General features: G+C 36.2%; 1 protein-coding gene across 4 annotated transcripts in view; it reads left to right on the top strand.

The window, feature by feature from the left end:
• Nucleotides 1-17,324, top strand: part of RANBP3L (RAN binding protein 3 like) — a 283,923-nt gene extending 266,599 nt beyond the window's left edge. For all 4 annotated transcript variants that reach the window (XM_060634494.3, XM_060634493.3, XM_078444963.2 and 1 more), the window contains 8 exons: nt 2,296-2,399; nt 3,787-3,871; nt 7,089-7,191; nt 7,553-7,677; nt 9,298-9,418; nt 10,866-11,008; nt 14,029-14,218; nt 16,523-17,324. In XM_060634494.3, coding sequence (XP_060490477.1) covers nt 2,296-2,399; nt 3,787-3,871; nt 7,089-7,191; nt 7,553-7,677; nt 9,298-9,418; nt 10,866-11,008; nt 14,029-14,218; nt 16,523-16,566 — 915 coding nt within the window. In that variant the 3' untranslated portion in view covers nt 16,567-17,324. The remainder of the gene's footprint in view (nt 1-2,295; nt 2,400-3,786; nt 3,872-7,088; nt 7,192-7,552; nt 7,678-9,297; nt 9,419-10,865; nt 11,009-14,028; nt 14,219-16,522) is intronic.
• The last annotated feature ends 205 nt before the right edge of the window (nt 17,325-17,529 follow it).

The following is a 17,529-nucleotide window of genomic DNA, read 5'->3' as shown; positions in this document are numbered from 1 at the left end:
TGGAAGCTGATAATACCAGCCATTTCATCAATGCAATGAAAAAAACATAAGATGGGTGGTAATCCTACCTCTGCCACTAACTATGTTTACACTCTTGGACAAAGCACCCAATCTTCTCTATCAGTGAAGTGAGAGAGTTGAACTTGGTCAGCATTTGACAATATTTTTATAATTTCAAATCCTTTTTTTGTAAGATATGACTTCATGAGACTTATTTTGAATTTTAAAAATCATTTAATCATTTCTGCATGGTATATGGTATGAGTTTTAAGTAAACCATGTTTTAAATTTCAAACCAGGGTGCCTGGGTGGCTCAGTCGGTTAACCTTCTGACTTCGGCTCAGGTCACGATCTCACAGTTTGTAAGCTCGTGCCCTGCTTTGGGTAAAAACATGAGCCCCACTTGGGTGAGCTCTGCTTCTCTCTCCCACTCTCCTTCCCTCTCTCTCTGCCCCTCGTGGGATTCTCTCTCTCTCTCTTGCCCCTCGCTTACTTGCACCCTCTCTCTCAAAAAACTTTCAAATCAGTAGATTGTTAAAAGTTTTCATTGAAATATAATCTAATAATCATTACCATATTACATAAATTCTTACTTTTATCTATTTAAGAAATGATGCATGTTGTTTAATTTGTGTTAAAGTATGTTAAAAAAGTATGATATGTTGACTAATTTCTAAATGTTATTATATTGCATATGATTTTGGAACAGTATATACTATAAATTATAGATTAAAATTTTTGTTACATGTTATAAATCAATATTTCTTATTTGGCATGGCTTATTGAAATTTTGCATTATGTATTTTATTTTTTTATTTTTTTTTTGCATTATATATTTTAAAAATAAAGTTTATTAATATTTCTCTTGTATTTTCTTCCTAAATGATAAAGAATAAGAGAAATTTTCAGGCTATTGTTTGCAAGCATTTCTTCTTGAATAAATGTATTAAGCATAATGATGCAATGTAAGAATTCTGACAAAATGTAATTTATAGATCTAGTGAAAATTATCTCTTGGTGGATTTCATAGAACTATTATTTTCATGTTTCTTATTAACTTGTATATAAAATCATTCTGTCATTAATCAATGGTCACTTATGCACTATACATATAATATAGCATATGTACTGTTTTACATAGGAGTATATTTTAAGTACATAAGAATAAAAGTACATTTTGGCTGAGAGTTAAGTCATCTGAGTGACGGAGTCATGAGGCATGCACTTTGATCTTTGCTTGCCAACAGCATGTATTCTCTTCATACATATTTCTCAGATCTATAAATTCTGTTATAAAGGGAAAAATGCTCAAAATTATTTTTATTGATTGATATGAAATTGAAGTGGAAACAGACCCTATCTACCTTTAAAGATATGAACTTCTTGCAACATCTTTGCAAATCCCTGCTGGGGGAAGGGTGAGGTGTAGAAAACATTGGAGACACTCTATCAGATAATTTATAGGGCTCCTTCTGGTTCTAAAATTGCTCATACCTGGGGGCACCTGGGTGGCTCAGTCAGTTAAGCCTCTGACTTTGACTCAGATCACGATGTCATGGTTGCTGAGTTTGAGCCCCATATCGGGCTCTCCTGCTCTCAGTGCAGAGCCTGCTTCAGACCTTCTATCTCCCTCTCTCTCTGCTCCTCCCCCACTGGCAGGCTCACTGGCACGCTCTCTCTCTTTCAAAAATAAACATTTAATAAAAAAAAAAATTGCTCGCACCTTCATCTATACATTAGTCAGGTAATGTGCATATGTATATACATCAGACAAACTAGTTGATTAAGTTACCAGTCAAAAATTTCTAGATGAAGAGATGAATGGGATTCCCTCCAACGTTTGGTGGCTGTGCTGGTAAAGCTCTTAGGGTGTTTTGGGGGGTTAAACAGTCCTGAAGGATATATCTGCTAAATTAGAAATGAGAATTAACTCCATGTGGCTAAAAAGATAACAAAAGGAGGTGGGATTTCTGAATATGATGGCTAAGTATACAGTCTCTGGTGTCAGACAGACCCTGGCTCTAAGGTCAACCCCATTCCTGGTTGCCCAAGCCTAGCCACGTTATTTAAACTCATTAGGTCAGTTTACTCATCTGTAAACTGTAAAATGTGGATAATAGACATACAACCTATAGAGAGATGTTGTGAGGAGTAAATGAGATAATGTACCTAAAATGCTTAGGGTAGTACTTGAACACAGTAAATTTTCAATACATTTAACCGTAACTATTGTTTCCTTGTCTGATGCTCCTTTTAAGGCAACTTAAAGGAACTTTCTGATGGATTGTCTTTCAGATTTCTGAGGGGAGCTCCTGTTTGCTAGGTGAAAAATTACCCAGCACCAGAATTTCAGTCCTGCTGACTACTAAACAGAATTGTTTAGGTGCTACATCAGTAGGGTAAGTTAATGCTGAGGACACAGAGAGGATATCCTTTTATTCTTGCTTTCTTTTACCATTATAATCATTTGTGGAAAAATAACTTTCTGATATGCACAGATAAATTGTCAAGATTTCTGTTTGATATTTTATAAAGAACACAAGTTTAAAATGCTTTTCAAATAAGATAAAAAGAGAGGGAGACAAACCATAAGAGACTCTTAAATACAGAGAACAAACTGAGGGTTGCTGGAGGGGAGGTGGGTGGGGGGGATGGGCTAAATAGGTGATGGGCATTAAGGAGGGCACTTGTTGGGATGAGCCCTGGGTGTTATATGTAAGTGATGAACCATTAAATTCTACTCAGAGATCATTATTACAACATATGTTAACTAACTTGGATTAAATAAAATTAAATTAAAAATAAAATGCTTTTCCCAATATCTCTAATATATAAAGATTATCCTATTAATATTGGATTATTTCTACTTTTTCATTGACTTGGGTGAGAATATTTCAAAACTGTGTAGCTAAATTTTTATTTAGTTGGGAATTAATTACCTGACTGCTAGCTTAGCCTTTTCTACCTTTTCTCTGATGTTCCCCCTTTTTAAATTACTTTGAATATTAAATTATTATTCATTATTTATTGACATACATTGGATAGACAACAAAAGAAAGCAGTATAAATGTGCACAATGAAAATAAATATTTCCTGGTATCATCAAGCATGAAGGCAGGTTTGAGTTGAGAGGAGATTAAGACAAGCCATGGACATAAACGGACTCACATGGTTAGGGCCCGTGTGGGTCCCACAGAGCTCACCTACAGCGCATACTAGGGATGCAATGTGGACCCCGGAGTACATCGGCCTACAGATAGACAGCTGTATGTCTGAGTTTCTCATCATGCAGAACACTTTTACCATTAAAAAAAAAAAGTTCCAGGACGAAAAACCCAAATTAGACAAATGCAAATTCAAGTATCACTGACAAGATGCATTGGTCATGCCTTTGCTCTGGAGGTCTCTGGTGGCTAAGAACATTGGCCACTTGGGGAGGAGGAGAGTAGAAATTAGAGACTGACAGAGGCTGTGCTGGAAAAGCAAGAAGATAAGGGCTGGGCAGCCCCTGGTTGATCACACGGCCTGAAGAGTGATGGGCATGACACGTGTTTGGACTGGCCTCAACTAGCACTGTCACAGCTGTGAAATATTTTAACTATTATCCCTGGAAGTACCTATCTCAGTTTTCCCTTCATTTCTCAATATCTGCAGATGAGTAAGAGTTAACAGATGTTTTTATGCTTTACATAAATCTACTAAACCATTTGACTATTTCATGTGTTAAGGTTTAACATGGCTTTATCCATGTATTTTAAATAGCAAATGCTTATTTCTTTTCCTTAGATGTCAACCAAATGAACAGAAGTATTCTTTTAAAAGCTGCAGGTCTGATTTCGTGTTTGGAGAAAACATGGTAGAAAGAGTTTTGGTAAGAATTTGGCAAAGGTGTCTATTATATAAAAAGCTGTCACTTCAAGTTTCTGGAGGCAAATTAATTAAAACAATGTTAAATTGGATCATACTTTAACTCCTGAGTTCAAAGGCACATTTTCTTTCTTTAATGGAAATGTTCTCCTGGGAAGCAAGTTCTAGTTGTTAGAATAATAGACAGGAACCCGCAGAGGAAGGGGATTCTATAATTATAACATTATTACTGATGAGAAATATTAAATAGTTCTTTCACGTGTGTTAAACTGAAGGTATGCATGGAAATCCCAGAATCATCTGCAATAGACAAGCTCAACTGGTAACGATATTTTAATGTAGGTTTTTGATAGCCTTTTTCATAACATGGTGCATTTAAAACTATTTACTTATTTTTTCTTATTAACAACAACCCTCCCCTTAGATCTTTTATAGTGAAAAACATCATTATAACTTTTTTTTGTTGTTGTTGTTAGCTTTAAGAGGAAAATAATAAGACTTTAACTTGCCTAGGGAAACATCCTTGTCAAATGGAAATGCCTAACTAGTATTACTATCATCCTTATCTAATATCAAGCATCCTCCTCCAAGAGGCCATTGCTGCCCCATCCTCCACAGAGCATGTTTGTAAAGCACAGCAGGGAAGTAGACAGCAAAGTGAAGGCTGTGCACCTGGTCCATCACACCTTCATGCTGCTTTCACCCAGACCAGGGTCTTGGTTGACATAGGCCAAGGTGACCAGTTTATCTTGTGGCTACTAGTTCTATGGAGGATCCAGAGGAGGCTACAAAGGTTTTAAAACCTGTGTAAAGGCTCAGAATAACAAAAGGACCAAGTCATGAGGTCAGTCTATTCTAAGTTTCTTAGGGCTTTCACAAATCAATCACTTTGAAGACCTTGTTTATGCCATACCTGCCTCAGGCCGAACCCCAATCCCAAGAGTAGTATCATAGCTTTTCAGCTTAGAGGCACCATCCTTCACTCTCAAGATGAAAGTCAACTCCACAGTTCTAGAGCTATTGACTCACCTCTTTGAATCTGAACCAGAATCGACCAACTTCTAGAGGGAAGTCCTGGGCAATACATTCAGGCACATTTCTTCCAAACCACTTATTCCCAAATTTGGCACTAGATTAGTCACAGCTTCTATAAGATGTCACAGACACAAATAGAACATTTCCCAAGCCTCACAGGATCAACTTTAACATTCAATTCAATTCAACAAACATGTTTTGTGTTCTCATGACATCTAAAGCACTGGCATTGGTCTCAACTTTGGCTGCGTGTTAACAATCATCTGGTGAGCCACTAAAGGATTTCTTAGGGCATCTCCACAAACAGATTAGATCAGAGTCTCTGTGGGTGAGGGTAGATGTTAGGTGACTTGAATGTACAACCAGGATTGAAAAACATCTGGGTAAGTGGTTATACAAAGCTAAGGGAGCCACTGTGCTCTAAAGGTGTTTATAATCTAAGGGGAGACAGAGAGATCCCTGAACAAATGAACTACAGTTGGGATTGTAAATTTGGTTTAGGGAGGTACTTGCATATATTTCCTATGGGCACTTTAAATCTGGCTTGTGAAGGAAACTGTACTTCCTGTCTCTTTAAGTTGATAACATCTGAGGACAGCAGGAGCTATAGAGAGCACTTGTATTTGTCCTCTAGTTAATCCTATAATCCTGTGGCCTTGCGATTTGGTGGTCAGAATGCCTTCCTGATTTGTTTGCTGACCATGTGCTTTTCAAGGGGGTCATTAAACTTTCTGAGCCTTAGTGTTTATTTTCTTCAAATGGAAATAATCATACCCGTCTTGGGTGCCTGGGTGGCTCAGTCGGTTAAGCATCTGCTTTGGCTCAGGTCACGATCTCGCAGTGTCTGAGTTCGAGTCCCACATCAGGCTCTGTGCTGACAACTCAGAGCCTGGAGCCTGCTTTGGATTCTGTGTCTCCCTCTCTCTCTGCCCCTCTCCCGCTCACCTCTGTCTCTCTCTCTCTCTTAAAAATAAACATTAAAAATTTTTTTAAAAATCACACCCAACTCTACCGATTTTAACAGAATATCTTAATGTCCAGTTAAATAATGTGGAAGAATTTTGAGTTCATAAAGGAAAAGACAGAAACCTAAATTCTGAAGTACTGTTCCAATTCTCCCTGTTCTCCAGGGGGCTCTCCAGTATCAGAAATGGCATGGCAATGACTCAGTTTTTTTTCATAGACCTTGATTATAGCACATGCACAAAGCCCCATGTGTGCAGCCTTAAAGGCAATTGTTGGCCGAAATTGTCTTGGGAGAGGGGCCCCTGGGTGGCTCAGTCGGTTGAGCATCCAACTTTGGCTAGGTCATGATCTCATGGTTGGTGAGTTTGAGCCCCATATCGGGCTCTCTGCTCTCAGTGTAGAGCCTACTTCGGATCCTCTGTCTCCCTCTCTCTCTGCCCCTCCCCTGCTCATGCTCTCTCTCTCTCAAAGATAAATCATTTTAAAAAAGAGTATCCTTAAAAAAAAATAAATTGTCTTGGGAGAAAAACTACAATTTTTTCTGTAAAGATGAGCTCTGAGACAGCTAGTGTGTTCTTTGGACAACTTTATTTATTTATTCATTCATTCATATGAAGTGGGTATAAAGTGAAGTGCTGGGAATACTGAAATACCTTAAAACAGAAATAAGGGACACCTGGGTGGCTCAGCTGGTTAAGCGTTCGACTTTGACTCAAGTCATGATCTCATGGTTCATGAGTTCGAGCCCCACACCGGGCTCTCTGCTGTCAGCACAGAGCCTTGTTCAGATCCTCTGCCCCACCCCTCTCTCTGCCCCTCCCTTGCTCTTTCTCTCTCTCTGTCTCTCAAAAATAAATAAGTAAACATTAAAACAAAAAGAAAAGAAATGATAGTTACGTCTCCTTCTAGGCATCAGGTTAGTCTGGTGGGAGCATGGAACAGCTGCTACCTCCTTCTTGGTCTCTAAACCTTCTCCCTTTGTCCCTGGAACTAGATCCCACCTGAAATAAGCTGGTGGTAACTAGATTATGCTTCCTGAGGATGAGAACCAGGGTCCTCTGATGATAGGAAGGATTTCCCCATTCAGCACATAGGGAGTCCAAAACAAAAACAGAGCAGTTGAGTTCATTTGCCCTGTTGAAGTGGAACAAAGGTCTCTTTTGGCTTACTGCAGATATATGGGTATACAATTAAGTAATACATCTTTTTCCTTCACCTAGGATATTCAACATCTCACCCAGTCTCAACCTGAAAATGATTCATACACCAAGGAACAACCATTCAAATCCGTACTAGAATTTCCTGTCAACTCTCTAAATTCAAGTAAGAATTATTTGATTTGTAAAAAATTTGATTCAACTATTATATTTCCTGTGTTTCCATGTCATCTGTTCAATAGCTATAAAATACAAAAACAGTAATGCAACACTTTAAAGCTTTTTGGCAAAGATTAAAGCATAGAAAATATTGTTCTATGATACATAAGCATTAAAATTTTTTTTACTTAAGGATATGAGGAATCATTAAAGAGATTTATCTAAACTCAAGTAGTTTCATATTTTTGGTAACACTCATTATTATAAAAAGCTAAGGAGACATGTATATTAATGGGGACAACAAGGAACTTTTGCAGTAGAGAAAATGGGGTCTTTACGTGTCTTTTCCCATTTTTTCTTACAAACAGACTCTATTAAAAATATATCCCTAATCGAATCAGCTGCTGCTTTCTCTTCTAAGCCATCACCCAAATGCTTGCTGCAGAAAATTGATGTTGTAACAGGGGAGGAAGCTGAACATAATGTGTTGAAGGTCTGTATATCACACATTGCTCTTTCTGGGAGCACTTACATACACGAAACCAAGTTTCTATCAGCAGAAGCACCTTTAAAAATAAAGGCAGAAGTATAGTTTTCATGAAGACTGAGCTGCTTAACTAAACATGCTAGACACTTCCAAAGATTAAGCCAATATTTTGTTGTATTCTTATTTTTGTATGGGTAATTTTAAGGAAAATGTGTTACTGGGTTTACAACCATTCACATTAGTCTCTTAGAAAGAAGACAGCCAGGGACCCTGTCTTAAAAGAACTTCAGACCTACATTTTATACTTTACATGACTGTTTTTAAAATCAGTGCTATTATTTTTTTTTTTAATTTTTTAACGTTTATTTATTTTTGAGACAGAGAGAGACAGAGCATGAACAGGGGAGGGGCAGAGAGAGAGGGAGACACAGAATCTGAAACAGGCTCCAGGCTCTGAGCTGTCAGCACAGAGCCCGACGCGGGGCTTGAACTCACGGACCGTGAGATCATGACCTGAGCCGAAGTCGGACGCTTAACCCACCAAGCCACGCAGGCACCCCAAATCAGTGCTATTATTGTGTGATTTAAAAGTTCTACTTACACTGGACATTTTTAAATGATAAGATGAATAGATTTCAGTTCAAGATAAAAAAAATTCTGGTTTCCTTTGAAAAGTTCTTTTAAATAAGTTTTGAATTTCATATAAAGCAAGAATTTCACACACGTAGTATATAGTATCATGCATAGGATTTGAATGTTGAGTGACGTAGCCATCAGCGTAGTCACATGAAATAAGGTAGTCATTTTCCAACAAGGAACAGATTTCCCTTTCCTTTTATCCATCTGTTTTTACCCCCAAATCTCTCCATTTCTCTTCTCTTCTCCCATGGTTTACTGATACATTTACTATACAAGTGTGCTTCAAAGCATAATTCTCAGATCGGGTTTAACCACAATTCATTGAAGTAACTGCTAGCAGTGAGGCCCTGGAATGCTATATTTTTAACAAGTCATGTGGGATTCTTTACCACAGTAATATTTAATGCTGGTAAGCATTAAATTATAGTATGGTGCTCCATGGTACCACATCCTAGTTCTGATGCTGTATTCTTTGAAATATTTTAGGCATACAAATACTTGCACTATTCCTTTACTTACAAATAAAGTTACTTAACTTGAATAACATTAAATTTCATTTAAAATGTGGTCCATATAAATATATTTGTTAAGTGGAAAAGCAAGATGCAGAAAGTATGTATGATATTCTACTGTTTATAGAAAAAATAGGGGACATAGGCACTGGCATGTATATAAACACAAATATCTCTGGAAGGATAAACAAAATATTAGCAATAGCGATCACCTGATCACAGGGGGTAGAAATCGACAGATGAAGAACAAAGGTTGGGAAGGACTTTTCATTTTGTACATCTTTTTGCTTTTTGATATTTGAACTATTTAACAATTATATGTTTTAAAAGTTAAATAAATTTTTTAAGCTGGTTTACAAATCATTAACCAAGGTTATTCTGGTAAAAATCAGGCAAATAAAAGTGTTGTAGCATAGAAAGAAATAATTTTAAAATAAATTTTTATATATTTGACATTTCAAAAATTGTCCTTTAGATCAACTGCAAGCTTTTTATATTCAACAAAACAACACAGTCCTGGACTGAAAGGGGCAGAGGAGCTTTGAGGCTGAATGACACAGCAAGCAGTGACTGTGGAACATTCCAGTCGAGACTAAGTAAGGAATCATTTTGTAAAGCAACTTGCCATTTCTCAGGGTAAAATTTCCAATAGGCACACATCATTTTCTGGAGATGTGTTATAAAATAGTCAACAAATCACTGTTGAAAACAATATTGTTTCTAATGTGCTGTAGGATCTTCCTGTTTAGAGCAGGCTCTGATGTCAGACTACACAGGTTCGGTTCTGCCTCTATCACTGACTAATTGGTGACCTTGGGCAAGTTACTTAATCTCCCCATAGCCTAGTTACATCAGCTTAAAATGGGGATAGTAGTACTCCATGACTTATTGAGCAATTGTGAGAATTCAGTGAGATAATGCACCTATGACACAGCCCAGCACACCCCTAAATAGTAATCTCGGTAATATTGAAAGCAATATGATGATATTTTTGAAGGGAAAATGGTTTTTCCTAAAGAGGATATTTGCCCTATAGTTTATTCTTGGCATTCTAAGCATGTTGTGTGGGGCGAGATGAAGTCAGTTTCCAAGGAAATTAAGGTGTGTGGTTATTGAATCCTGTGCGTGTTTACTGACATCCATAGTGATGGTAGGAATCTGGAGTCAGTCAAACTGAGAGGCTCTCAAAGTTTTTGGCATCTGAAAAGACACACTGGGCATTGTTCAGAGGCCCAAACCGAAAGTGAGCATAGGCAGAGATCTGGGCGGGGTGTGTAGGTTTACTGGCCAACATTGGGCAATCAGAGCTGTGGAAGGAACCACTGGAAGAAGTGGGATCCATGTATATGGATTTTTATTGAGTTTCAGATATCAAGCTCAAGAAACCAGTAAGGAATAGAATTCACACTGAGAGAATAGGAACCGTGTTTTCAGTTCTATAACTGGCAAACAGGTTTCTAAATAACCCAACGAAGTATTATTCCCAAGGCAGGTGCTAGTTATTTTCTACTCTTGTTTAATGCCACTCTGGCCACTGCCTGCCAAAATTTACAATGCATGGTATTTACACTGTTGTGTAACCTGATTTTACTTTTTACATAGTATATACCATGACCACCTTTCTACATCAGTAATGATCTTTCTTTAATATTCTTAATGGGTTTGTAATATTATCTTGAATAGCCATGTCATCATTTATTTAGCTAATTCCATTTTTTGAATGCTTAAGGTTTTGCTTCTGTTTTCTCCATTTTGGATAAATATTCTTCAGACCACTAAGTCCTCAAAAGAATTCTAAAATTGTAATCATTGTTTATTATAGTAAAAAAATAATTCCAGCTTTTAAGCTAAAAATGGTCTTCCAACCTAGTAAAGCCAATTTGAAAACCAACTTATAATCAAGCCAAATTACAATTTAATAGTGAAAATACAGTCTGGAAAACAACTAGAGGATTTACTTTACTTTCAAAACTGGCAAGTTCCCCGGGGAAGGTTAAGGAATCAACTATTCTGTAGTCTTATATATTCACCTTCCTATTTTAGTTATGCGCAATCAAGGCAGCCTGAGGCTTATTCTCAATAGCAAACTCTGGGCTCAAATGGAGATTCAAAGAGCGAACCACAAAAATTTACGAATAACAGCTACTGATTTAGAAGACTATAACATCAAAGTGTTTTTAATTCAGGTAAGTAACAAATTTCAGTGATAGAGGATTATCCTACTATATTTATAGATCTCTGCAATTGCTAATTTTTTTTCACTGTATTGTAATAACTTGCACCATTGGCCAAAAAAAAAAAAAAAAACAAAAACAAAAAACAAAAAACAACCAGCCATTTATTTTGGTTGTTTACAGTTTAACATGAGACCTAAATTTTAAATGAAATTTACAGATTAACACCAAAATCTGTAGTAACCAATTGGCATGTGTCCCAAGACATTTGTATTGATATATGCTTCAAACCTTCACATTTTTTTTTCCATTGAAATTATGTCAACAATCTTACAAAGTTACCAAAGGGACCGTTGTCAACATTGGCTCCTAGGAGTCCAGTGGAATACATAGCCCAGTGCTTACACTGAATGCTGAAACTGAGAAGGCTTTGAGATCACTGGAAAGGACCCCCTGAGAAATGGAAAAACACAGGGCTAGTAAGTTAAAACAACCAGTCCAACAGCAAATTCCAATTCTGGACATGTGTCAGTCGCCAAGGTAACAGGATGGGAGCACAGCTTTAGCTCTTCCTGGCAGCAGGAATGCTTGACCTCAAATACAAAATCCAGGCACAAGAGAGAGAGAGCTGGCAGGGATCAGGCTAGAAAAAAAGGCTAGGTTTCCCACATGAGCTGAGACCCAGAAGACTGGAGAAGACTGGGTACTTACGTGACTCAGGCGGAAAGTAACAATGCAAGTAAATAAACTTCCATACAGTAATGGAAAAAAAGTTGGCCAGTGCCCAGTGATGAAAAACCAAAAGTTTTATTAACTACCAATAACTGCACTGTTAGGTATAAGTGATACTGAGTATTAAGATGTTAGAGTGAGATAATGCCCAAACCCTGTTTACCATTTAGGGAGACAGACAATACCTGATATCCCGCCAGGCTGGATCTCCTGGTTTTGAGTGAGTAAAGCAGCCTGCTGCCACTGTCACTGAGATTGAGACTATTAATTATGATGAGATTCTGCTGCTCAATGTCTGACCCGCACTGACCCTGTAAATTGTAGGATATTTGCTGAATAAACCAAATTTAGTTTGCTAAATGCAAATAAAAATCACCCCAAATTCCATTCCCAGAGATGGTCACTACTATTAACATTTTTGTCATTTCAGCATACGTGTGTGTGTACATATGTATATAATGTGCCAACTGTATGATCTTCAGGCAGGTTATATAGATTCCTTAACTTGATTTTACTCATCTGCCCAATAAAGATTATAATGATACACTTTATAAAATGGTTGGGTAGATTCGATAGCTAATACTTGATTATGAAGTACACATGCGTAACCTTTTCACTCATCAGTGAAAATGAGTGTTTTCATGTCATTAAATAGTCATTAAAGGTGAAAAGAATTCTATTCTGCACTATAATTTATTCCATTAATCTTGCTTTGTTAAATACTTATGTAATTTGCTGTCTTTCACTATTATAAATTCTACAAGAAAGATGTGAGGAATTCTCTTTGTACATGTGTTAATTTTCTTGGGAAAAGGCTTGACTTGTCTTGACAAATTTCTCTTCAGAAAGACTGAACCAGTTTTCATTCTCACCAGCAGTTTCTTATGGGACTTCCTGGGAATTATACTTTTTTTAAGCATTGAGAATTTGTTATCCGAAAAATATGTCATTGTGATTTTATTTTTAACTTCTTGTTCTGAATTTCTTGAGTGAATATATCTAAATGAATTTAGCCAAAGGCAATATATTGACTAATGAAAGGCATATTTAAATTTTAATATTAGAAAGTGAAGGTGGCAGAGTAGCATTTATATTTTAAATACTTTCAATATTTATTAACGTACTAAAGAAAAATGACATCTTTGCACATAATGTAAAAAATTAAATCAGTCAAGAGTCAACATTTATTTACTCAACACCCCTATAGATTATTTAGCACAATATGAGAAACAAAAATACTTTATTTAATTTATAGTTATTTTTTGCCCCAAAGTAATTAAGGGAACTTAAGAACATGCAAATGAAAAAAATATAATTGAAGACCCTTCTCCCAAACAGTTGGCATGTAGTTTGTTCTTGCTTTGAAAAGTTTGATAGCTTTCTGGAGGGTTAGCAAAGAGAATAATTTACCTACCTTCTCTTTGATATTGTGAAAAGATACAAAAATGTAAACCACTGCCATGTTACCTTAAAAGAGCACTGACTCTGATGACAAAGGTCTGGGATTCCAGCCCAGCAGATTTGCTGAGTAGCTATGTAAATGCAGGCAAATCATTGTACCTTTCTGAGCCATATCTCCTCATCTGTAAAGGGACGTGGGAAGTAAGTATAAATTGAATACTTGTGCTAAATGCTTTTGCTAATATAAATGGAATAAATGACTAACTCATAGTTTTGTTGTAAGTGTTGAATAAAAAAAGAACGTAGTAACCGTAAATGGTATACAAATGTGATTGTTACCACCATTTTTTATATTAACAGCAACTATTAAAAATAGCATAGAAAAGTACTGAAAGCAAAGACTTATGATGTGTTTATGATACAATATCATAAGGACGGCTCTGTGGCACAGTGGACAGCGCATTGACTTCTATGATGCAATACTAGACTGCTTTAATGAGCTCTGCTTTTCCACAGAGCTGTGAGGCTTGTTGGGATGTCTAAATAAAGTGATGTAAAGGAAGCGGAGGTCTGTTATTCACCGAACCCTATAATTTTCTATGGTGTAAAATAGCGGAGGAGGGATAGTCTTGAATTCAAGTAGAAATTTTACATCAAAAAATTTCATTTCTCAGTTTAAAACACACAAATAGGGACCTGTTATAAAATTATTCACTTTTGGATTTAATTTGTTTGGTTCAGGATGTATGGCTTTTTACCCTTTAACTTCTAGGGTTATTTATATCCTAGATTTCTGCCATATAATTCCTTCCTTACTAAGAGTGAAAGATTAAAAATCTCTAAAACGTGGCTATTATTCAGTAATTTATATTCTTAACAACTTAATTTTCCTCATGCAGGCCAGTGCCAAAGATACAGGGTATCTGTACGCGGCAATACATCATCGGCTCGTTGCACTTCGAAGCTTTGGTAAACAGGAAGATGTAAACCAAGCGGAAAGCCAGTCAGATGCAATCCTCCAACAATTAAACTGTGAAAGCTGTGATGAAGATGAGGATGATTTCATCAAAGCAACTAAGAATAGATCAGGTAAATAATTTTTCTTTTGTTAGGTTGGAGGTATAAGAAAGAAATCTTCTACACAATCCTAATATATGAAATTGTTTTGTTGTTGTTGTTGTTGTTGTTTTTAATGGAACTGGTATGTTTAAAGTGGATGAGGGAGCGTCTGGGTGGCTCAGTCAATTGGGCATCCGGCTCTCAATTTTGTCTCAGGTCATGATCCCAGGGTCATGGGATGGAGCCCCGTGTCGGGTTCTGCACTGAGCGTGGAGCTTGCTTGGGATTCTCTCTCTCTCTCTCTCTCTCTCTCTCTCTCTCTCTCTCCCCCCCCCCGCTCTCTCTGTAAAATAATAAAATAAATAAAAATTTTTTATAAAAAAAAATAAAGCGGATGGGAATTAGAGTCCTAGCTCTTTGGATCAGAGGAGTGGATTTGAAAGTGACTGCCTTCTATGTGTGGCCTCCATCAGGATTTTACCAAAAGTCATCCTCATTTTGATGCCTGTGTGTCACTTGTGCATAAATTTAATAAAAATACCACAAAGTATTACATTCATACACTGAAACTACCTATTTATTCATATTTCTCTTCACCTGTTCTCATTTTCCTATTATTGGCTATAGTAGAAGAACTTTATAAATACATCATAAATGTAATAAACATATTACAGTGGATCCACCAGGCAGAGCTGGCTTGAAACACTGAAACTCCTATTTATCTCCTTTTTTTGGAATTTGCTTTATTCTCAAGGACCTTTTTTGCATAGGCCAAAAAGTACTATTTTTTTGTCAGGATTCATGAATTGAGCAAGGTTAAAATAGAACCAGTAGTTATCAGATTTTTAGGTTTCAGTGCTTGCCCTGGTGAGTAGATTTAAAACAAAAACTTATGATTATTTTTGGAGAAAAAGATTGTCTAGGAAATAATAAGTCCTGCTTTGTTATATAAATGGAGCCAAGTATTTTCAGTAATAGTTTCATTTAGGCCTGAATTCTGTTCTACAGAGAACTGAGCGACATACCTACAAAGATAGTGTGTTAGCAAGCATTTTTCCAACTTTTATTTATTTTAAATCTTAAAGGTAACTTAATCACACATAATTTAAGAATCTATCAAAGCACATGTGTAAAACTTGAGGAAATATCTTCCTTTTCCTAATACTAAAAAATGTAATCAAAATGTACAAACTATGCAGACCAGGGGGCACCTGGGTGGCTCAGTTGGTTAAGCATGCAACTTTGGCTCAGGTCATGATCTCAAGGTTTGTGAGTTCAGGTCCTGCGTTGGACTCTGTGCTGCCAGCTCAGAACCTGGAGCCTGCTTCGGAATCTGTCTCCCTCTCTCTCTGCCCCTCCCCTACTCATGCTCTGTCTCTCTCAATAAGAAACATTAAAATTTTTTTTAAATATATGCAGATCAGGATTATAGATTGCTTGACTCAGTGAGCCAAAGAACTAAATGAATATGATTTTTCTTGTCACTATTAAATAAATAGTTTCTTATTCTTCAAAATGTGTGAAATGTATAAATAAAATCATCTTTTATAATGTTTGTATTGTCAATAATAAAATAGGGTTCTATTGGAAAATGAATTGGTATCTATTAGAAATGTTAACATGAAATAAGGATTAAATGGCAAAATTCTCTCATCAATAAAAGTCACATTTACGAAGTCTATATTTTATTATATTCCATTTTAGGAAAGAGTAATATACAACTACCTTCATACAAAATGAGAAACAATGGAAATAATGGAAAATAAATGTCAACCATATGAACCCCTCTTCCTCTGCCATTTTTCCCTTTTCACTTAGTACTTTCTCCAGGAGGCGATGCATACAAATGCTGAACTGTTATGAAAGCAATAAAAAGTCCAATTTTTTAAACTTTGTTTCCCATGAATTAAGGAAGGGTTTAGTTATCTGAAATATCATGTTTAAAATTAGCAAATTTCAGGGCGCCTGGGTGGCTCAGCCAGTTAAGTGTCTGACTTTGGCTCAGGTCATGATCTCATGGCTTGCGAGTTCGAGCCCCGGATCAGGCTCTGTGCTGACGGCTCAGAGCCTGGAGCCTGTTTCAGATTCTGTGTCTCCCTCTCTCTCTGACCCTCCCCTGTTCATGCTCTGTCTCTCTCTGTCTCAAAAATAAACGTTAAAAAAAAATTAAAATTTAAAATTAGCAAATTTCCAAATGTTACATATAAAATGTAAATTCTACATTTTGCATTTCATCACCTGTAAGCAAATTCATGCATATTCATGTTCAGTTGTGTTCAATATTAAATCTAATCTGAATGTAACATTTTCTAACATTTTAAATTTATATCACAGATCCTTCGAGGTGGACCCACAGACAGTCGGTTGCCTGTTCATGAGCACTATCTACTATAAATGTGACAATATCTACAAGAAGATTGATCACCTTACTGAAAATCCTAAATCATCTTAAGTAAATGAGAAGATCCTATTCATCCCTTGAAGAGTTTTTATAGCAAAGTTCATAAAACATAATTTGTTGCAATTAAAATTTTTCTCTTATGTAGTCAAATAATTGTAAGGTTTTACATTTTGATTATTGTGGAGAAAATGAAAGAATTTAAGAAATGCATGGACTTAGGAAGTTCAAAATTTATCATTTTTGAAGAGGTAATTTAGAATAGGGTTTGATAACTAATTTGGACTATTCATCACATTGGTGGATATCATAGTTAAAATAAATTTCTGGATTTGATAAATATCTAACTAAGATATTTATTTTTTCAGTCATATACTGTCTGGTCATAAAACAAACATTTTAAAGATTTCCAGTCATTTCTTCAAAAACACTGTAACTGCATGCTAACATTTGATTAAGTCGTGTTTATTTTCTGGGAAATGAGTATTTTCATTTAACCTTTGGATTTACTAATACTATAAGATTATATATTCATGGTATGAATTTCTTTAAATTTAGTGTTGTTCTTGGACCTGTATCCATTGTACCTTGTATATGGTTGATTCCAGGTCAGCATCCAATAGTTGTTGAAGGGATGAACAAAATACATTACCTATGTAACAAAACAGTAAGTATACAAAAGTAAAATATGTTAACTCGTTCTTTGCTTTATGTAATTAAATTGTCATTAACATTTTATGGGTGTAGCTGTATAGAGCCTGTTTTTTTTTATACATACATATAGCCAAATAAATCTTTTCTTTTTAAAAAAATGTTTATTTATTGGGGCACCTCAGTGGCTCAGTGGGTTAAACATCTGACTCTTGATCCCGGCTTGTGATCTCATAGTTTATGAGTTCAAGCTCCACGTCAACCTCTCTGCTGTCAGTGCAGAGCCTACTTC

Source organism: Panthera onca, chromosome A1, assembly GCF_046562875.1.
Source record: "Panthera onca isolate mPanOnc1 chromosome A1, mPanOnc1 haplotype 2, whole genome shotgun sequence".
NCBI classification, from domain to species: domain Eukaryota; kingdom Metazoa; phylum Chordata; class Mammalia; order Carnivora; family Felidae; genus Panthera; species Panthera onca.
The sequence above is the reverse complement of the archived record's forward strand: the minus strand, read 5'-3'. Positions and strand labels throughout refer to the sequence as shown.